Source organism: Macrotis lagotis, chromosome 4 (assembly GCF_037893015.1).
Source record: "Macrotis lagotis isolate mMagLag1 chromosome 4, bilby.v1.9.chrom.fasta, whole genome shotgun sequence".
Classification (NCBI taxonomy): Eukaryota; Metazoa; Chordata; class Mammalia; order Peramelemorphia; family Peramelidae; genus Macrotis; species Macrotis lagotis.
The window spans coordinates 189554616-189578398 of record NC_133661.1 but is presented as its reverse complement, the minus strand read 5'-3'; the positions used below and the strand labels follow the sequence as shown (position 1 = coordinate 189578398).

Genomic DNA, 23783 nt, shown 5'->3' with positions numbered 1-23783 from the left:
GAGCATTGGAATAACTGGATTTTTCCTTAAAATTATAAGCAGTATCTATCTAACACCATGAACAAGCATTATATGTAATGGAAGCATTCCTAATAAGATCAGGAGTGAAAGAAGGATATACCTATTATCAAGATTATTATGCAAAACTCTATTAAAAATGTTACCTTTAGCAATAAGAGAAGAAAAAGAAATTAAAGGAATTAGACCTTTAGTGAAGGAAAAAAAAAACTCTCACTCTTTACAGATGATAAGATGGTATACCTAGGTGACCCTAGAAAATCATCTAAAAAACTACTAGAAACAATTAGCAACTTTAGCAAAGTTGGAGGATATAAAATAACCCCACAAAAATCTCAGGCTTTTTATATATTACTAACAAGCTACAATTGCAAGAAATAGTAATAGAAATCCCATTCAAAATAATTTCAGAAAATATAAAATACTTGGGAATCTACTGGCCAGATTCAGAAATTCTATGAAAGCAACTATAGAATAAATTACAATCCAATAAAATCAGATTTAAATAATGGAAAATGTGAATTGCTCATAGGTAGGCCAAGCTAATATAATAAAAATGACAATTCCATCTAAATAAAATTATTTAGTGTCAATCAAACTTCCAACAAAAATCCCTTTACTGAGTTAGAAAAAATATGAACCAAATTTATATAGAGGAAAAAAAGTCATAACTATCAAGGGAATCAATGAAAAAATACAAAAGAAGGTGGCCTAGCCATACCAGATCTAAAATTATTTTATGAAACATCAATCTCAAAATGGTCTGGTACTGGCTAAGAAATAGAGTAGTGGGTCAGTGGAATAGAGTAGCAAAAGAGGCAACAGTAAATAGCTTTATTCAATTACTGTTGGATAAACCCAAAGATTTCAGCTATTAGAATAAGAACTCACTCTTTAATAAAAACCTGCTGGGAAAACTGAATGATAGTATGGCATAAACTAGGAATAGATGAACATTTCACACCCTATACCAAGATTAAATTCAAAATGGCTGCAGAATTAAGACAAACGATAATATTATAAGCCAATTAGGAGAACAAGGAATAGTTTACCTGTTAGATCTATGAAAATGGAAGGAGTTTACGACCAAAGAAGAGATAGAGAACATTATAAAAGCAAGCTGAATAATTTTGATTACATTGAATTAAAACGTTTTTGCACAAACAAAACTACTGCAATGGAGTTTAAAAGGAATGTGATTAATTAGGAAGCAATTTTTATAGCTAGTGTTTTTGACAATGAACTACTTTCTAAAATATATAGAGAACTGATGTCAGCTTTATAAAAAATCTAGTCATTCTTCAATTGATAAACAGTTAACGGATATGGAAAGGCAATTCTTTGAGAAAGAATTCAAAACTATCTATAGTTATATGAATCATTATGAATTTCTATCCAGCACTATCTGAAAGAATTGTATGCCGCACTGACTCAAAGCTGCTTTCTTCCATTTTGCTGAGGTTCAGGTTTTCAAATGTATCAAATGCTTCATGAATCCATTAATTTATCCATTGAGATTTCTTGGCAAAGATGTTACAATAGTTTACCATTTTCTTCTATTTATCCCCATTTTACAGATGAATAAATGACACAATTAGCGATTAAATGACTTGCTCAGAGGCATAAAGATAGCAAATATTTGAGGGCAGATTTTAACTCATATCTTACTGACTATCACCATGATGCTTTCTCTACAGAACCCCCAACTTTCTTCTGAGTTCTCCATTTTCACCACTTAGTCAGACTTTCTAGTTTAATACCCAACACTAACTAGATGACAGAACCAAATGAGGTTACAATTTGAACAGTTCTCCTTTTTTCAAAAAAATTTGATTCAGTTCTTTCTGTATATTTGAGAAATGAGGTCTTTTTAAGAGAAACTTGGTTCAAAAATGTTTTACAGTATTGATAACGCTATTTCCTTCTATTATATTTCTCCCCCTGTTTATTGTTTCTCCTTTCACAGTTAACCTCCTCAAAAGTGTATCCCTCCCCAATCTATCTTAACTTCTCATACTCTCCCCCTCATATGAACCATTCCACTCCTACTTTAATATAGTGTAAAAATATATTTCTATGCACAATTGAGAGTGCATATTGTTCCCTCTTTGAACCAAGTCTGAATGGAGTAAGGTTCACTTACTCCCCTCCCCACTCTACTTCCCCATCACTGAGATTTTTATAACTTCTATCTTTCTCTTTTTCCTCGTACAATCCTCTCTTAAACCTTAATTTCATTTTTAAGATATCATCTCTTCATATTCAACTCACACCTGTGCATTTTCTCTCTCTCTTTCTCTGTATATATATATATATATATATATATATATGTGTATATATACATATATATATATATATATATACACACATATATGGGGGTGGATATGCATACATATAAAAAAATTCCTTTTAACTGTCCTAATAAATAGGAAGTTCTTATGAATTAATAGCATCACCACCCCATGTATGAATGTAACCAGTTAAAAAAGAGTTCCTTATGATTTTCAATTCCTATTTATCTTTTTATTCTTCTCTTGATTTGAAATTAAATTTTCTGTTAAGTACTGACCATTTCATCAGATAAGTTTGAAAGTCACCTATTTCATTAAGTGTCTCTTTTCCCTTAAGGTAGTACATTCAGTTTTGCCAGTGAGTTAATTCTGGGTGGTAATCTAAGCCCTTTTGCCTACTCCATTTTGCCTACTGCATACAATAATCAAACTTCTCTGATCCTTTAATATAGAAACTCCAAAAACTTGAGTTATACTGACAGTGGCTCTACAGTACTAGCATTATTTCTTTTTGACTGCCTGAAATATTTTGTCCTTGACCTAGGAGCTCTGAAATTTGGTTATGCTGTTCCTGGGGAATTTTCATTTATGGAACTCTTTCAGTACATGATTAGTGGATTTTTTCAATGTCTATTTATCCCTCTGGTTTTAAAATATGATGGGAATTTTCCTTGATAATTTCTTATTAGATGATGACTAGGCTTTTTTTTATCATAAAATTCAGATAGTCCAGGAATTTTTAAATTGGTTCTCCTGGATCTATTTTATAGGTCAGTTGCTTTTCCATTCATATAATTCACATTGGCTTTTATTATTTTCATTCTTTAGGTTTTGTTTTATTGTTTCTCAATTTCACATAAAGTCATTCACTTCCATTTGGGCAATTCTTATGCTTAAGGAATTATTTTCTTCTGTGAGCTTTGATACCACCTTTGCCATTTGGTCAATTCTATTTATAAGCAATTCTTGCTCTTTGGCCTTTTGTACCTCTTTTACCATTTGTTCCATTCTGTTTATTTAGGTCAATTTTCTTCAATAATTTTTCCATCTCCTTTATCAAATCATTGATTTATTTTTTGACAATTTTCTTGTATCACTCTCATTTCTTGCCCCATTTTCCCCCACCTCTCTTCCTTGACTTTCAAAATCCATTTGAAGCTCTTCTATGACCTGAGATCCATTCACATTTTTCTTGAAGGTTTTGAATGTAGGACATATAACATCCTTATTATCTTTTAAGTCTTGTTTTGATCTGCTTGCCATCATAATAAATTTCTATGACCATAATCTTTTCTGTTGCTTACTCATTTTACCGAACTATTACTTGATTTTAGCTTTGTCAAAGTAGGGTTCTGTTTCCAAAGTGGAGAGCAAACTGTTCCAAACTTCATGGTTTTCGTTTAGATGTTTCTACATATACTTCCAGATATGTGAAAGTTTTCAATTCCTCCTAGGCGGTATAATTTAAGGAAAAATATGTTTTGTACTCCCTTGTCTTGGGCTCTAAACACAAGATCCCACAAACAGTCTTTTCTATGTTAGAACTGTGAGGAGCATCCCCACCACAATGTGGCCACAAACTTTGAAATGCTACTGCTCCTTCTAACCCTTGTATTGTAAACCACAACTGCAACCTGCATCCAGTGTCTATATAGGCAAAGTAACAGAGTCACTAAGTGCTAGCAAAGATACTTCTAGAATATCCTTTGGTGTTCTTATCATCTGTGGACTGAGAGATCTGTAAGAAGCTGCTATCTACTGGTTTACTAGCTCTGTGTTGGGGCATCCTTTACAGGATTGTCTTACACTCTCATCCAATTCAAATAGATCATTCTTGCTGATCTTCTATGTTTTCTTGAACTGAAAAGTCATTTGATTCTGATTTTTTGTAACTTTTATCATTCTAGGATTAATTTAGTCATTATTTAAATGTCATCAGATGGGTTTGAGGGAAAGTTCTATTGAGTCACTGTCTTTACTCCGCTATCTTGTCTCTACTCTCTTTTTTTATTGAAATGTTTTTTTTTAAAGCTATCTTTAAAAAATGGCATACCTCTTTCCTGGTGGGAGAGAGGGGCAGGGAAATCACCAAATATAAGGTCTTTAATGTACTTTGAAAGACTTTGATCCTGCCCCCTCATGGGAACCACATGCTGGTGTCACAATCAAAGTGATTCATTGGCTTCCATATATTTGGTGCACCCTGCTCATTATACTAATGAGCAAGAACAATTAGATCTCTTTGAGCATGGACAAAGGAGAAGGTCAAGACTCTAGGTTAAGTTAAACACAGGTGGGGCAATTTCTTCAGCTTTTGATCAAATGGAGGCTAAATCCTTTGTCTTAACTCAATACCAGCTCATAGGAAACAATATAGGCAGACCCTAGTCTTTGTAATGTAAACTAACAATCCCATCTTCACATTCCTGTGGAACTCAAACACCCACACTTTCCTCACAATTCCCACTTGACTTCTATAATAAAATTTGGGGTTGCACACCTTAGTGATTTCTTGCTTAAATTACAGTACTTGTTATTGATATGACTTTTTCTTCTATCGAGATTTTTATTTCCTCATTATCAGAGACATGGACCCCTCCTATTTTCCAGGTTTGTGTAGGAGCATGTCAACATTCTGATGTATTTTACCACTTGCCTCTTTGTCATCTATCTTTAGGCAGCAACTTGATAGATTCAATTTACCTCAAACTCCTTCTTCAATCAGCAGATTTGTTTGCATTGCTTAGCCACTCAGCAAGGCCCTAGCTGTCTGTTGAGCACTGCATGAGGAGACTGGATGAAAGGTCAGAATGACCTCTTCTGGGCTCATGTGACCCTCTTGAAGAAAGTTTTCCACAGAACTCTGCTGTGATAACACAGGTGCATCAAAGTATAACTTTGCTTGCATGATAAGCCTTGAATTTCCTGAAAAAGGTTACTTCCTGTGTAAATCTTAGAAATGTCCTGGACTTGTCCTTGTTTGCTAATGTTGTGGTTATCTGCTATAAAGAACTGTCTGATACTCTGAATAAATGGGACTAGTAGTTGTCCTGCTAGCAACCCCACCTGTGTGCACAAGTTACATTTCTCTCCTGAGTCGAGTCACTCTCCCAGAAGGTCAGGGGAACCTAACAGCTGTCTAATTGGTAATTTTTCCATCACAGCTTAGAATCTAATCAGGATATAAATTGAGGTTCTATAGCCCCAACTCCAATCCTGTGCCCACATAATAGGCCCTAAAGTTGAGAGAACAACTGCCTGACCAATCCTTTGGACAAATGGGTGTAGGCAGTAGTCCTACAAATCCAATGATATCCCTTTAATGCTGGTTGGTCTTCCAGGAATATAACTTCCCAGTTTCCAACAAGTGGATAATACTGTTCATCCTTACAACGTTGTTGTACCTCCTTCCACTGGCAAATTTTCATACCGATGTCTATAGACAGATCTTCCTGGCTCCAAATTTCATCAAAATAAATCCCTGGCTTTTTGCCATTGAACTAATCTAAAAGATAGCTAATATATCTTGTGTTGCTCCTTGCAGTTTTTCTTGCAAATAGCCATTTTTGCACTTTCCTTGCCATTCCATACTAACTCATATTCACAGTTTCCCTTAACAAATCCCCCAGTTTGCAAATCTTAAAAAAGGATACAGGTATCATCATTACAAGCTCACATGAGTCTCAGTGAATCTATCTCTTTAAGTTGTACAATCCAGTATATATGTACCCTGCTTCTGGACATGTCCAGACATTTGCTACTCCACAGGAAAATATCCTGGGCAGACTGGTATAAATAATAGTCACCCTGAACTGACTCAGTCATATGATACTGGTGTTTTTCTCCTCTGGATCAGAGTCCTGTGCCACAGAATTCTATACATCTCTGACCAGGACCTGAGAATGTATGTTGGACCTCGGGGGAAAGGCACCCAAGGTCAATTCTCAAACTTCTGTGGACCACCACAAGTCTAACAGTTAGCTATACCACAAGAATGGGCATTGACTTCAGCCAGCTAGATTCTTCTCCCAAAATAACTAATACCCCATTCTCTAAATCAGAGATAGGATTCTCCCTAGACAGGATATACAGCCTTGTACCACCCAATAATCTTCCTTCTTTTCTCTCATTGGAAAACATCTTTACTGTGCCTTTCCTCCTCCTTTCCATAAGAAGAGGGGCAGAAGGAGGGGGATCACACTTACAGAATCAGGGGAAAGTTACAGGTACAGATCCCCTGACTAAACAACATACACATACTTGAGAGACAGTGGAGATGAACTGGTTCAGTGGCTCTCCTTTCTTCTCTTCTTCCTTGTAGACATCCTGTGTCCTTCTGCATGTTCTGAATGTGTTCCGAAAAGGTCCATTCCAATTCAGGTGACTTGTTAAACCCTTGTTTTCTGGTAAATAAACTGCTTAACATTTTACTTAGAACAAAACACATGTGTTCATCACAAGACAATGAGATTTTGGAGATTATTACAATTTACATTTTGCCTTACTCACTGTCCAATTGACATACATATTGCACTTTAACACAATAAACTTCCATTGGTGCTCTACTATGTGAACAAATTCACAATGGGAATTATCACCTTAACTTAAATTTGTAGCATAAACATTTCTTAACCTTTTGCTCTCATTACAATAATGACTCAAACATTCTTAACTAAAATGATTTTTTTTTCAAAATATACCCATGTTTTCATGTTCCTGATATACTTACCTGACTCACATTTCTTTCCCTAAATAAGACCTTGAGACTCCAATTATCCTAAGAATTTCCCATTCTTCTTACCTAAATATCCTGATTAACATAAACATTAAGGAAACCTAATTTCTATCTCAACATGTAGCTGAAAGAAGGTGTCACACCTAACTTATCTGGCTAGTAAATCCAGTTCACCTAAAACTTTTTTTCCTGGTTTGCTTAGTAACTATAAAGATCCAGGATATTACGGAAAATTCCTTTATAGATATAAATATCGAATGTCAGTGTTCAGGCAGAGGTCATAAGGGTAGTCAAGTGTCTTGGGCCAGATTTATTCTTTCAAATGAGACATTATCCATATGTCCATTTGGGTAAATCAAGTCATAAGGATCCAGCACTGAGAAGCTGCCCCTTTGACTGTACATCCCTGTCCCTGTCACCTGACATCTCCAGTCCATTGGCTTCCTTGGCTCCAGGAACAATGCATTGACCCAGTATAACTTTCTTCTAGCTGACTCTCCTGGTACCTTATATAAAAAAGAGAAAATTGATTAAAAATTCCACAATCTAAATTAGTAGTTTTACCTAATTGGAACTTCCAGTGAGTCCAATTCACTAAATTCCAATTATGGAATGGGGTTCCAATTAATGGACCCCCTACCTAAAGTTCTGAATGTCCTTCCTTGGTCCTTGCTCAAACCAGATATTCTAACTAAGACTGACCCTACAGGGCTCATCTCCTAACTTTTGCTAGAAGCAACCATTTATCTTAAATCATAGCTATTCCATCTCTATATAAAGATGGTGAATCAGATTCCCCTTGACTAGAGAACCTTCCTTCTATCCTGTGGTATTTTACAACAAGTAAACACTGCCTTTGTCTAGGAGATTGCACAGAACATTCTCAAATTATCTTTCTCATATTACATATGTGCCTTTACTTCAAAGAAAACAAACACAGCTTTGGAATATATATACATATCCAAAATATTCCTAATTCACACACACACACACACACACATATATATATACATATATATATGTATATATATGTATATGTAGCTAGAATCCTCTATACATAAGTTTGTTTAGCTACTAGCCATTGTTAAAATATAAGTTATTTTCTATTTGCAAGGCAATTATGGTTAAGGAACTTGCCCAAGATCACATAGATAGGTAATTATTAAGTGTCTCAGGACCGGTTTGAAATCAGGTCCTCTTGACTCCACGGCCAGTGCTCTGTCCACTGTGTCATCTATCTCCCCTTTAACATACAATTTACTTTCAGAATTCTTTAAAACCATTAGAAAATCTTAGGTGACTTTAAATGTCCAACATGGGTTATTAATTCCAATACAACTAAACAACAATAAAACTAACACACAAATTATTAGATTGTACAAAGCAATCCTTCCATTATTATATTATTCATGAACTCACAGATCTATCCCAAAAGGAGTCATAATTTTTGATATTTCCCTTATTGCTCTTCAAAGAAATCACATGGAAATCCCAGGCTTTAACAATATAGTACTTAAATTACATATATTCATAAAAGATAACCAAAAATTGTAAAAATAATATCTTTGCAGTTACAAAAGAATTTCACATAATTGATAAATGCATCTTACTCATAAATAAGTTACCTTACAGTGGAATCACACAATTGTTATTTGATCAGTTATCTATCAGCAGAGCCCCCCACATCAGCTGTCTGCAGTTACCAAGAGAAGTTCATATTCTTGACTTCTTTAAAATTAAATATACATTACCAGTTTACATTAAGGATAAGATTATTATCTAAACATCTCATTCCTCTTTGAACAAGAGTAAAATGAATATCCTACTATCTTTATGCTTTTGGCTTCCAGATGTCTTTACCCGGAACCTCAAAGAATCAAATCTCATACATATGATACATTTAAAACTCCATTGCAATTATAACTATACTTCCCAACAGTTTAGTTTGATAAAAGCTTTAGGGTACCTTATACAGAAAATCTAGCACTCACATTCCAAATGCTCTATTTCAAATTAAAATACAGGGGCAGCTAGGTTACACAGTGGATAGAGCAGTGGCCCTGGAGTCAGAAGTACCTGAGTTCAAATCTGGCCTCAGACACTTAATAATTACCTAGCTGTGTGGCCTTGAGAAAGCCACTTAAACCCATTGCCTTGCAAAAGCTAAAAAAAAAAATATCCAATTGTTAGCATTATTAGGCTTAACATTAAAAGGAATTAGAGCTTTTTCCCAAAATAAATCAGTAAATATCTCTGATAACATAGATATTTCTCTCTTAGTTAACCCAGTACCACTTTCCTTTAACTCCTTGTAATAGAGTTACAAGAGTGTTAAAATAATTAAAAATCCCAAACTAATTTAGCAATCTAGGTTGTTTAATTCCTCCCATTCTGTACAAATTTTGTCAGAATGTTACATTAATTCCCCTCTTTTAAAGCCCTTAGGGTGCTTCCCCAAACTCCAGTTTAGAAACTTTAAAAGCAGTTGAGTTATCACTTTTAGACCCATGTGTCGAGAGCAGAGACATTTATTTAACATGATTTACTTTCAATAAATATGCCCCCTTAGCCCCTTGAATTTGTATTTTCTGCTTTTCCCAATTGCACCTGTGTCTGGGTCTCTTTTCCTTTAAGTCCTGAAGTACTTGAAGTTTCCTGCCGAGCCCCTCCCTCCACAGGTGGGTAGGGCACTCCTCAAGTGATCTTGCTTCAGAGTTCAAGTCTTAACAAGATGCCTGAGGGGTTCTAGACTGCCAAGTGTCCAACCAGCCACATGTCCAGTCCCACACCCCCTTTCCCCCACGCAGGGAGAAAACATGGAATCTTTCCCAGATAGTCATAAGGATAAGAAATCTTCCCTCCTATAACTTCTCAATCTTTCCCTTAAAAGTTGTTTCTCTCTTCTAAACTTTCCCCAAACCACAGCTTTTGCTAGTTAAGAATTCCCCTACCCTTTACTCTTTGACTCCATAAGTCAGCAGAACTAAGAAGGGCTCATTGAGGGAGGGGCTGAACTACAAGCCTGGGACACTATAGACTTACTTCCTCCTCTCCCACCTTTTAAAACTATTGGGCTCTAGTTCCAGCTTCTCCATGGCTTAAAGCTTAGATTCAGAAATACCTAATTCAGACACTTACATAAGACAAGACAGAACACACACACACACACACACACACACACACACACACACACACATACAGACACAAACACACACCCTCAGGAACATTTGAACTCACACAGCACTGGATCCAATCGACTTCTTTCCTTCTGGTTTCCTTGGCTTCCAACTACTGACAGTATAGTCCCCTTGCGCTCCCCTCCCCCCAAGTCTGGAGGCAACTTTCCCCTTCAAGATTTTCATGAAATTCCTGGAGAGGTACCCCAAATCCCTCTCCCTTTCTCGAGGCACCCTATTATCCTCTGGCCTCTCCATGATAGAGCTCCCACCTAGAGGAATTCTCAGCCAGTTCAAGGTGGTTCTGGCCAGCAATGCAACCCTAGAGAGCTGCCACTTACCACAGTTCTATTCCTAGGCATTTTAATCACTCCCAGCTCCAAACCACAGCCAATCTTCTGAGGAAACTCTGAGATATTTCCCCAGAAAAGAACTCCAAGAAAGTAGGCCTGAAATCAAGCCATTTGTCTGCATCATTTTCATATTTTGTTCTTGTAAAATACCAGGTAAAGAGACTTACATTAATACTGTGGACAAGACCCCAAATTGTTATAAATGGCTCATCAATACTTAGTCCAGAGTGATAAAATGCCTTTTTTATTAAGATATCTTAACACAAAATAGTGTACCTCCTTCATTGTGGGAGAGAGGGGCCTTGGCTCTATTCTCAAACAAAATATTCTATTTTAATTAGGAAAACTTTGTTCCAAAAATAAATAGATGTGCATAGAATATTGATGTTGGGAGATAGCATACTGAAGAATTAACTAGTGTGACAAAGTAAGCACTGAATTGGGACTAGGGGCCTGGCTTCTAATGATTGTTGTTCCAGACTCAGTAGGTCTCTGAAATAAGTTGAAAGATCTGTGTTCAGATCAGGTTCTTAAACTTTTGAAACTGAGTGCTAGCGTGCAAATGCATAATATATTGGGAGACTGAAATGGAGAATCCAACGGGTAGAACAAAGCCAAAAGAAAATACTGTGTCATGGAAATAAAAGGAGGAGAAAATACTGAAAAATGACTTAGTTGTCAGCAGTTTCAAAAGTTTCAGAGAAGCCAGTAAGATCTATGGACTATAAAAAGTCCATGAAATTTTCTCTGATCCAGATAAAAGTGATTTCAATTTCTCAAATTTTTCATTGTACTATGCAAATTTTTCGTTAACCAGACTTCTCCCTACAACAAAACAAAAACCAGATTATTTAAGTTACCAATACAAAACTCTCAAAATATAAAAACACATAAGAATCATTGCTTCAGATGAGCAACCAGGAAAAAGTAAATAAGCATATTCATCAACCAAAGTGCATATCATATAGATGGCACAGTGAATAAAATATTACACTTGGAGTCAAGAAGACCTGATTTCAGACTTCAGATGCTTAGTAGATTGTGTGACCCCAGACAAGCCACCTAACCTCTGTGTCTCAGTTAACTCATTTAAATAAAGGAGATAATAATAGAACTTATCTCCCAGGGTTATTATGAGGATAAATGAGGCATTATTTCTAAAGGATTTTTTACCCTTTTAAACCTGATATCATGATCATTAATATCTAATAAAAATTATGCAAGAAAAATGTCATTTCTCTCCATCCTGAAATAATCATTTTCTGCATTTCCACCCTTATAAATGCACCCAGAATAATAACCCAAGCTATCTTGAGAACAGTAAAACTTAACTGATCCAGGATATGAGTAGACCTTTCTTCTACATACATTGACAAATTGAAAACAGGAATCCTTAGATTTCTAATATTTTAAGACATCCTGACTAGGTATTATCCCCAAATTCTCCTGTCCTTGTTTGTTTACTCTCCTGAGCCACTTAAAATAATACAAATAACTGAAACTTACTCCTACTAAACCTACTCCACTCCTACTTTATAATAATGTTTGTTTCAGGAGCAATCTATTTTAGCATTGATAGTTGTTGAATGAAGATGCAATGCAAGGTACTAGTGAATATTTTCACTTTCTGACCTTATCTCCTAATCTTCATCTTCATGTACCCTACACTACAAACTGCATTATTCACTCTTTTCCAGTGAATATACATATACATTTTCACCTCATTTCATTGACTCACCTCTGGTTAAATATCCCCCCAATACATTTCCAACTTAACTTCTTGCCATCTCTCAAGAACTGGCTTATTTTTTTAAAGAAACGTTCCTTGACTAGCCCAGTTGTCAATTATTATTCCTTTTTTTGAACTCCTGGAGTAAAGTAAACAACTTCTTTAGTACTTAGAACATACAATCCTATGTTATTTATCTTGTGCATGTTCTGCTATCCCAATTAGACTGTTAACTACATCTCATTACTATAATTGTAATAGGTGTTGAATAAAAGTCCATGAATGAAATAATTTATAAATCAAACTATAGAAAGAAAAAATGAAGTGGAAAGAGAAATGGAAGTAAAGCAAAATGGGTGGGGGTGGAGCCAAGATGGCAACAGGAGAGGACCATTTCTTGGGTGCTCTCACTCAAAAACTTATAAACTAAGGACTTTAAATTTTCAAGATACAGAATGCACAGAGAGATTGAGTGAGGCAATTCTACAACCTAAGGTAACCTGGAAAAGAGTGGAAAGGCTCCATTCCATAAGGTTAGAGGGGTGGACATCAGAGTGAAGGAAATTCAGACTCCCAGGGTGCTGGGAGCTCCTGCTCACAGCAGCGAGGGCAGTTGCTTGACCTACACTCTGGGAGCACCAGGTACAACTTGGGGGATCAGTGGGGGTACCTTTGCCAGAGTGAGCACACGAAGCCCAGATCTCAGGGCACACAGTGAGCAGTGGCCAAGGTAGCCTAGATCCAGGAACCGGAGCAGGCATAGCTCCTAAGCAGGAGCCCCCAGGGCTCCCCAGGCTGAGCCTAGGGAGGGGAGTGGAGAGAGACTGCCGAGCTCTGTTCTCATCCCTGGAAGAGGACTCTGGGGCTCTGACCACATTTAGAACCTGATCACAGTATAAGCCCCTCATAGAATAGCAGCCCCCCCACCTCAGCCCTGTGGCAGAGGGGTGCACTTGTGGTCATTCACAGACCAGGAGGGAAGACAGAGCCTCACACATAGAGATTCTTGTGGGGGTTATCCCAATAATACTCAAAAGCTCAGGAAGCACCCCAAAACCAGGCACAGGCTGGAGAAATGAGTAAGCAGAGATAAAAGAGGAACGCCACTGAGAAATACTTTGCCTGTGATCCCAAGAAGGATCAAAAGACTCAATCTGAAGATGAGGAAATACAAGCTCCTGCATCTAAAGACTCCAAGAAAAAAACAGAAATTGGGATCAGGCTATGCTAGAGCTCCAAAAAGACTTTGAAAATCAAGTGAGGGAGACAGAAGAAAAATTGTGAAAAGAAATGAGAGAGATGCAGGAAAAACATTAAAATGAAGCCAGCATCTTAGTCAAGAAGATCCAAGAAAATGCTGAAGAAAATAACATGTTTCAAACCAGCATAGGTCAAATGGATAAAACAGTTCATAAAGTTATTGAGGAGAAGAATGTTTTAAAAAGCAGAATTGGCCAGATGGAAAAAGAGATGAGAAAGTTCTCTGAGGAAAACAAAACCTTCAGACAAAGAATTGAACTGAGGGAGGTTGCGGATTTTATGAGAAATCAGGACACAATATTTTAAAACCATAGAATGAAAAATTAGAAGAAAATGTGAAACATCTCATTGAGAATACAAATGATATGGAAAACAGATTTAGGAAAGATAATTTTAAAATTATTGGAATACATGAAAATCATGATCAGGAAAACAGCCTTGGCATCATTTTCAAAGAATTACTACAGGAAAATTGCCCTGATATCCTAGAAGCAGCGGGCAAAATAGAAATTGAGAGAATCCACCAATCTCCCTGAGAAAGAGATCCAAAAAAAACAAACAACCCCCAGGATTATTATAGCAAAGTTCCAGAACTCCAAGTAAAGAGAAAATATTACAAGCAGCCAGAAGGACACAAATCAACTATCATGGAGATTCAGTCAGGATCACATAGGACTTAGCAGCAACTACATTAAAAGCTTGTAGGGCTTGGGATATAATATTCCAGAAGGCAAAAGAGCTTAGAATGCAACCGAGAATCAACTACCCAGCAAAACTGAACTTTCTCTTCCAGGGAAAAAGATGTACTTTCAATGAACCAGGGGAATTTCAAATGTTCCTGTTGGAATGTCCAGAGCTGAACAGAAGGTTTGATATTCAAATATAGGACTCAGGCGAAGCATAGTGAGTGAAGGAGAAGAGGAAAATATGAGGGACTTAATGATGATGAACTACATGTGTTCCTGTATTAGAAAAATGATATTGATAATACTCATATGAACCTTCTCTTTTAACAGAGCAGGTAGAAGGAGCTTTTATAGATGGAGCACAGGAGAGAGCTGAATTTGAAGACATATTGTGGTGTAAAAATGGAGTCAATAGATAAAAGGGAAATGTAACGGGAGAAAGAAAAAGAAGAGGAGGAATAAGATAAGATATTTCCTATAATAAGATTTTTATTTATTACAATGAGCTATTGCAATGATATTGAAAGGGGAAAGGCAAGGGGGAATGAGGGAGTGTTCGTTCTCATCGTAGTTGGCTAGGAGAGGAAACAGCATATATACTCAATGGGGTATAGACATCTGGAGTAAGAAGGAGAGAAGGGGGACAGGGGGAAAGGGGGGATGTGAGTGATGGAGGAGGGGATGGACCATGGGGAAAGAGTAGTCAGATTAAACATTTTCATTTTTACATCTTGCAAGGGGCTGGGATTGGATAGTCTGTCCCAGACTATAGGCCCGGGTGGATGCTGGGCCTAAGGGGTGGTATGTGGGTTTGGGGCCTCTTGGCTCCAGGGATGGGGCCAACTACACTACAGCAGAGTCAGAGTGAAAGGAGAGAGAAAATAGAGTACATGGTAGTGGAGAAGTACAAATGGAGGGAGTTGCAATCAGCAATGGCAAAGATGGAAAAATATGAAATTAAATTTTGTGATGAACTTATCACAAAGAATGTGATCAATGCACAACAGAGCTGGTGTGTTGTAACACAGACTGGAACACAATTTTATTATTATTTTTGGTGGGGATTGCAGGGCAAATGGTGTTAGGTGGGCTACCTGGGGCCATACAGCTGGGTGATTATTGGGTGTTTGAGGCTGGATTTGAACCCAGGTACTCCTGGCCTAAGAGCCAGTGCCCTGTCCCCCACCTGGCCACCCCTACTATCATCATCATCATCATCATCATCATCATCATCATCATCATCATCATCATCATTATTGCTATTTTATTTTATTTTAGGGTTTTTTTTTTGGTTTTTAGGGGCAATGGCGTTGGGGTTACTCAGCTGGGTGATTTTTGGGGTGTCTGGGGCTAGATTGGGACTTGGGTGCTCCTGGCTCCAGGGCCGGTGCTTGGTCCAATGCACCACCTAGCCAGACTTACAATCATTATTATTATTTTTATTTTATTTTAATTTTAATTTTTTTCCTCCCCCCTTACTTTATCACCCATGCAGGTCTATATATTTAGGCTGGAGAAGGGGTTTTATGTTTACTCTTAAACAAGAATACTTTAGTAATGCATAAAAAAACTTACTTGTACCAAATAAGAATAAATAAATAAACACACACATACATATATAAATAACTAAATAAACAAACAAATAAACAAACAAAAAATAAAGAAATAAAAGAAAAATGAGTACCTAAGAGGAGAGAGCTAGGGGAAGGTAGAAGAAATAAAAGTGAGGATAAATAAAAGTCTGTTGGAAAATTAGGAATATTCATGGTCTAGGCCTGAAATATTAGTTAAAAGGAATTTTTGGTACCACAAACGTTACTGTTTTTGACAATTGATATAAGTTAATATGGTTGATAAGTTGAGAAGGATATTCAAATTTGTAGGAATGTGCAATCCAAAGAATTTAACTGAAAGTACTTAGAATCTCACCATAGAATCCATACTAGCATTTAATACTGAATTGGACAAGGCCCTCATTTCTACTCAATAAAGACCTTAATTTAATGACTACAAGAACAGGAATAGCTCATATTTATATTTTATAATATCTTCATTAAGACATGCACCTTTAAGATTGGATAATATCTGTATGGAACACAGAATTTGAGCAGTAAAAGAGAGTGACAGAATCATAGAGTCTAAAATCTGGATAGGGACTTAGTGTCCTGCTATTCCATCCAAACCTTAAATGGAATCTCTTCAAAAACATCAACGAAGGAGTCATCAATCTTCCATTTGGGTAATGTCACAGAGAAAAAAAAATCAATGTTCTACTGAGGCAGGGTCCTCCAACTCTCACATTATTTATGGAGTTTTTCCCTCTTTATATCAAACTAAAATCTGCCTGTCTTCATCTCCATTGTACTGAAGTGCTAAATAGAAAAAGTCCCATGCATTTCCCATAAAATTTGATCTTTAAATTATCTCCTTTAGATGATCTCCAGCTTATCAGGATATATGCTAGAATGTGACATCTAGAGATAGACATGACATTCCAAAGTTGGTTTAAGTAGGTTATAGCAGATCCATCACTTTCTCCTTCAGGACCATTATGTTCTACTTTTAAAATACAACTGAGCTCACATCAGCTTCACTGACTGCTCCAATGAAGAAACAGATCCCAATTAAATTTGTCATTCACTGGGATCTTTTTCACAAAATTCATAATTTACCTCAGCATTACAATTCTGTAAATGGGCAGTTGACTATTGACCACAAATATAAGAGTTTTATTCTTATTAATATTTATTTTATTAGACGCAGACCATCATTTTAGTCTATTGAGGGTTTTTGTATATCCCATTTGTCATCTAACATATTAGCTATGCTTAGTTTCATATAATCTGTGATTTCCAAATCCATGAAAAAAAACAGGCTTTAGAATTGTGAGATCTAGGCTTGAATTCTGCATTTTTCCAATATCCTGGCAAAATCTAGGATTGAATTAAGAATTTTGCAGAATCCTTTCTTCATTATTTTATCTTCTTTTCAAAATTCACATTTCTCAACTATGTCTGAACCATAGGTTTCAATCTTAAGGCTCTCAATTACTATTTTACCATATATTTTTCTTTTCATATTATCTCAGTTACAGCACTGCCATTTTTAAATGCACATATGATTCTGTCAAATACAATAATTTTAACATTTGACTAAATTGAAATATAATTGAGACAATAAGTATTTACAAACATATTGATGTATTTTATTTTTATTTCTGAACTGACCCAATATTTCTATAATTATGTTCAAATTGTGTGTGTGTATTTTATAGGTGTTCACTTTTATTTATGCAGTATAAGATGAAATTTATTTGTCAAATACTATAATAATAATAATACAAAAATCATATTTTGAAAAGTTTGTCAATGTTTTTTTTGAATCTATAAACTACAGAGAGAATTAGGGAAGACCAAAAAAGAGATAAAGAGCATTATTACATGGTATAAAAAGATAACCTTCAGGTGCAAACTGAGTGTGTACAATAATATAGTTCATGAATTCATCCATGATGCTGTCAGATTACCTACTTTTTTGATAGTTCTTCTGATCAAGAGAAATTCCTAAGATTTTCTCTTGAATTCACATATTGACTTCTCAATCTCTTCATGGCAGCTTTCATCTCTTTGTTTCTCAGGGTATAGATGGCAGGGTTTAATAGAGGTGTAAATACTGCATAAAATACAGCAAGAAATTTGTCCACTGAGGGAATGTTGAGTGGACAAAGATAAATGAAGATACAAGGTACAAAGAATATTACCACCACAATGATGTGGGCAGTACAAGTGGACAGTGCTTTATATATTCCCTCTGTAGAGTGATGGCGAACAGTGAATAGGATATAGGTATAAGAAATCAACAATAAGATGAAACAGGTTGAGGCAAGGAATCCACTATCAGCATTCACCAATATTCCTAGAATGTAAGTATCCGTGCAGGCAAGTTCAATCACCAGTGGAAGGTCACAGAAAAAGCTGTCTATCTCTCTAGGGCCACAGAAAGGCAGATCCACAATCAAAACCAATTGACTAATGGAGTGTATAAGCCCAATAACCCACGAGATAACTACAAAGCAAATGCACCTATGTTGGTTCATGATGATTGTATAGTGGAGGGGTTTGCATATGGCTACATAACGGTCATAGGCCATGATCACAAGCAATACCATCTCACCACCACCAGCAAAATGTACAAAGACAACCTGCCACATGCAGGTTTCAAAGGATATGGTCTTACGGTCCTTAAAAAAGTCTATGATTGCCTTGGGAATGGTGACTGAGGAAAGCCATAAATCCACAAAAGACAGATTGGCTAACAGGAAGTACATGGGAGAATGGAGACGGGAATCAGTGATAATTGTGGTCATAATAAGAATGTTACCTGAAACAGTTGCCAAATAAATCACAGAAAATAATAGGAAGAGACAGATCTGGAACTCCCTTGAATCAGTAAGTCCCAACAGGACAAATTCAGATACCACAGAGAAATTCACTCTATCCATTCCATAAGGCATGTATTCCAGTCTTCTAGAAAGAATGGGACAAGAAGTTATAAGACTGGAAAAGATACCTTAAGTGGAAATCTTTGGTTCCCAGAAAGATATTTTTCCACATATTAAATGTAAATGTGTCTTTATACGTGTGTGTGTGTGTGTGTATACACACAAACTCACAAATATATAAAATTTCAAAAATGTGTCTATTAACACCTAACTTTCTAAGATATAATCAATATTATGATTAAAAACACTATAAAATGAGATAAGTGGCTTTGATCACCTCTATTGTGTCCTGTGATTTAAACACTGTAATTTTAAGAGCACATCAAAAAGTAAGGTTAAATCAAACATCAGAGAATACATAAAGAACTTTAGGTGAATATATGCATTAGAAAAATTAAAAATGTGTTATTTTCTCCAAACGCTGACATTTATCTGGCTGATTTTTAAAAGGATTTCTCAGCTTAGTTATACCTGAAATGTTGCTATCCTGTTGAAGCATTTATAACAGAATTCTAAATAGCAATCAAAATGTTATGATTTATCATAAATCCTATTCAAACTCATAAACAAAATCAGACTGCCAGATTTGGAAGGAACTTCAAAAGCTTGTCCAAACTATAATTGAAGAGGAAACAGTTCAACAGTATCACCAAGGGAAATGGAGCTTTCACTTGAATATTACTAGTAAAGGAAAATCCTTTTCTACCAGTTGACTATTTACAATGTTAAAAATATTTCCTTGTATCAAAGATGTTTGTTTCCCTTTAACCTCCACCTTTTGCTCTTACCTGTTTGTCACTGAACTCAAATAGAGCAAGTCTTAATGTTCCAAAATTATGTTTCTTGTACTGTACCTGAAAAATGACAAAGTAATAGCTAACTTATTTCATTAATTGAATTCTAAAACATAATTAAAGCAGTATTTGTGATGATTGAGAACATTCAATCAATCCTTTAATGGATCAAACTATATCTTTAGCTTCCAAAGGTACTTGCAATCACCATAGGTATTTTGACATAGGTATTTGTCCCTAAGCATCTGTAAAGCAAGTTCGACCATATCTCAGCTTTTTAATCATGTCTACATCCACTGGTACCACAAAGCTTCCCTTTTTAAAGACTGATTTGACTCAAAAACATCAATTGAAAATTACAGATTTAGCCATGTTGCTAAAAATAGCATAACAATTACACTAACTTAACCAATTCCTTAGATTTCACTGATAGTTTAAATTGACCTTATATAAATTTAAATATTTTATTTAATTAGAGGGTAGATATATATTCTACACATCTCTTCTGTTTCCTTTTATCTTACATCTCCCTTTATCCTGCATTGCTGTGTTTTTCTGAGGTCAAGTTGACAAATCTGAGATCAGTTTCATTAATCTGAAGTAACAACTAGTATGATCATAACTCAGACTTGGATTTCAAAGAAGGATTGTTGATATTGTGATTTGAGAAGGATTTCCTTCGCATTAAGAAATCTAATTCAACAAAATAGATATATGATTTACATATAAAGGGTATTGTCTTCAGCAAATTTGGGAAGAATGGCATAGAGTAGTTCTTGAATTTATAAGTAATGGAAGAATTTATGACTAAAGAAGAGAATAAGAGCATTACAGACTCTAAAATGAATAATTTTGACTTCATTAACATTAAGGGTGCTTTTGCACAATCAAAATCAATGCTGGGACAGTTGAGTTAGATAGAGCACATGGCCTTGGAGTCAGGAGGAATGCATTCAAACCTGGCCTCAGACACTTAATAATTGCCTAGCTGCGTGACCTTAGCAATTCACTCTTAACTCCATTGCCTTAAATAAATAAAATTTAAAGAAATCAATGCAGACACAATTTAAAGGAAAGCAGAAAAACTTTACAATAACTTTCTCCACTAAAGACTGCATTTTAAAAAATATATTGGGAACTGAGTCAAATGTTTAATAACAAGTCATTCCTCAATAATAAATTGTCAATTTTATTCAGTACTTTTCAGATATCAAGGTTATCTATAGTCATATGAAAAGTCCTCCAAATAACTATGAAATGCAAATTAAAACAACTCTGAGGAACACCTCATACCTATAAGATTGGTTAATGACAAAAAGTAAACTGACAAATGTTGGAGGAGATATGGAAAAAGTGGGACACTAATTGCTATTGATTGAGTTATAAACTGATCTAACTATTACGGAGAGCAATTTACAACTAAGCCCAAAGGTCTATGAACTATACATACACTGTGACCTAGAAATCCTCCGTATGTGACAGTCTTCTAATGATCCTCAAGTGAGATTCCTGCTTCAAGAGATGAAAGAGTTCATGTCCACTTCAGACCACTGATGGAAAAGCTTGGGAAGACATGAAGGGAAAAAAATGTTCTAGATCATTTCTCTGTTCTAACTTGGTACACTAGAGACACCAGAGGGTTTCCCCTGTAGGTGCTATCTTGGACACTGTCTTAGTTGAGCTCAGTTCTCTTGCTCCAAGTAAGTAATCTCTTATCCTCTGTATTGTCTGATTTATATTTTCCTATTTTCTTCTCTGATTTCTGCATTGCAATGAACTGGATAAATAGGCTTCTTTGCTATTTGCTCTTTATGTTCATTGTGGAGTAGGGATTATGTGATGAAGCTTTGAATATAGAGTTTAGAGTCATCCTTCTCCCCAAAAATGACAAAGGTATCGAATATTAGGTGAAACCTGATCATATTACCTAGACTAATACTTTAAGGAGTAAATAGATACAATTCTATTCTGGTATACCCTCTCTCTCTCTCTCTCTGAGAAAAGCAAAACTGTGGGTTCCCATCATAATTCCCTTATTTGTCTCTTGACAGAATTGCAAATCTTCTTTGGAAGATTTTAGAAGATTTTTGGAAGACTTTGGGTCAAGGAAGGAAAAAAAACAAAAAAGACATTTATTCAGCTTCATTTGGAGCCAAATACAAGGACAGTGCTTGCCCTTTGTGGAACCACCTTTCCAAGTGGATCCCACACTCTTCTCTACATAGTTTAACTACATATTTAAAAAGAAATGCCCATGATTTGGACCTTGTAGATAACATCTAAGAGAAAATATTATATAATGTTTATTCATTATGAAAGAATTTACATGTAATATATAGATATAAAGATTGGTTTTTTTGGTTGGGTGCTTTTGGAAAAGTAGAATTGAAATTACAAAATTTTAGAATTGAAAGGAGACTTGTTGTTTAGTCATTTTCAAATGTGACCCTATATTTTGACTCCTTTTGATTTTTCTTAGCAAGGATACTGGAGTGATTTTCCATTCCTTCTCCAGTTGTTTTTACTGATTAGGAAACTAAAGCAAACATAGTTCAGTGACTTGCCTAGGATCATACAGCTAACGTAAAATTTTTCTAAGACCAAATTTGAACTCTGGAAGATGAGTCTTCCTGACTTTAGGTTCAGCACTCTATGCATTGTGCCAAATGATTACTTGAAAGGAGTATTAATCATTATTCCCTGAACCCCTATCTGGTAATCTTTCACATGATCATATTGTGCTAATGGAATCATATTATTCTCATTCGCAGTGTGCAAGAGTTTCACAGGGAAAGGTTGAAATTAAATGTGGATTAATCATAAAAATAATTTTATAATCAAATTAATACAAATTATGTTTGAGAGGAGTAATGTTTCACTTAAAATACTATTTAGGCTCTTCGATTAATAGAGCACAGTAGAAAGAAGTAATGGAGCCAAATCTGTAATAAAAAGACCCACAATGGTATAGAATCACCATGTTTCTCTGTTCATCCCTCTGGCCTCCCCGCCTCAAAATGAAAAAGTTTTTAAATTACCTTAAGAAGGAGAGATGCTTATTCAGTCAATACAAATATTGTCACATTATCAAGTTGTCCTTTAATCGAAATTATTTAGTTTTATTCTTTCCTGCTTTCTGAAATGCTTCAAAAATCCTATGTATAATTGAAAAAGTTAAATCTTAAGGAAAATCACATGAAGTCTTATTTTTCTAGCTACTTTTAATAGTTTGATAAGGCAACATCAAAACTAATCAGGAAATGTCACAAATCAAATTGGATGTAATTATAAAAATAAATCTGAATGACCTAAAAACCAAAGTTACAAATAGGAAACAAAAGCAATCAATATTTTATTGATGGAAAACCTATTAAATATAAAAAGATATAATTAGATAAACATCAAGAGGTTAATTTTAAATATATGATGTGTTAGCATTTCCAAAAATGTAAGACTGAAATTCATTTCCCAATAGATCGTTTGTTAAAGGCTATAAATTGTAAGGTCGGAAAAGTTTTGCAAACTATTAATAATTAAATTAAAAATGTTATAAATCACTAATAACAACCAAAATGCATCAAAAAATTAAGGTAAAAGTGTTTCTGAGCATTCAGTCATTGGAATGGATACCAAAAAACCTGGAAAGATTCCATTTTAGAGGCTCTTTAGGAATACATTATAATGGTTTCCTGGTATACTGTTGAGATGTTTATAAATTGTACACAACATTCTGGAACCTTATTTGGAATTTTAGAATTATGAAGAAAAACAAATATGTCCATATCTATTGATGCAAAAATTTTACTAATAGATAGATATATGAAAAAAGTAAGGGGGCAAAAAAAGAAAAATGAAGAAATCAAATCTTTATTTAAACTTTCGTATATAAAATATTTAGCTTGGCAAAGTACTGGCACTAAAATGGCAGTTCATTAAGTGGAAAATTCTTAAACATTATGGATAGAATACTAGAGTACTTTAGAAAATGAGAGATAGGGATTCAAAGATAAATGGAAAGATTTATCTACTGATGCAGAGCAAAGTAAGCAAAGACATAAAAACAACATTCACAAGAACTGTAAAGTAAAAAAAGAAGATAACAAGAAAGGAAATGTAATCTTGCAAATATTTCATGTATGAAAAAGATGAGAATATATATCTCCCTCATTCCATCCAGGGTAGACTGAAGGAAGTGAAATGTGGAAAATAGTGGTAGTTTATGAATTAGCTTTACACAATT

At 35.2% G+C, this 23783-nt stretch overlaps 1 protein-coding gene and 1 pseudogene across 1 annotated transcript; both read right to left on the bottom strand.

Annotated features, from left to right (window-relative positions):
* Nucleotides 1-6735, bottom strand: part of LOC141522825 (cardiolipin synthase (CMP-forming) pseudogene) — a 35748-nt pseudogene extending 29013 nt beyond the window's left edge.
* Nucleotides 6736-17798: 11063 nt separating this feature from the next.
* LOC141522824 (olfactory receptor 4K14-like) lies at nt 17799-18749 on the bottom strand. Its single transcript, XM_074236258.1, has one exon. The coding sequence runs from the start codon at nt 18747-18749 to the stop codon at nt 17799-17801; it is 951 nt and encodes a 316-aa protein (XP_074092359.1).
* Between the last annotated feature and the right edge of the window lie 5034 nt (nt 18750-23783).

Bases quoted from the DNA above. Each gene is read 5' to 3' on its own strand.
- LOC141522824 (XM_074236258.1), bottom strand. From the start codon at position 18,749: ATGGATAGAGTGAATTTCTCTGTGGTATCTGAATTTGTCCTGTTGGGA.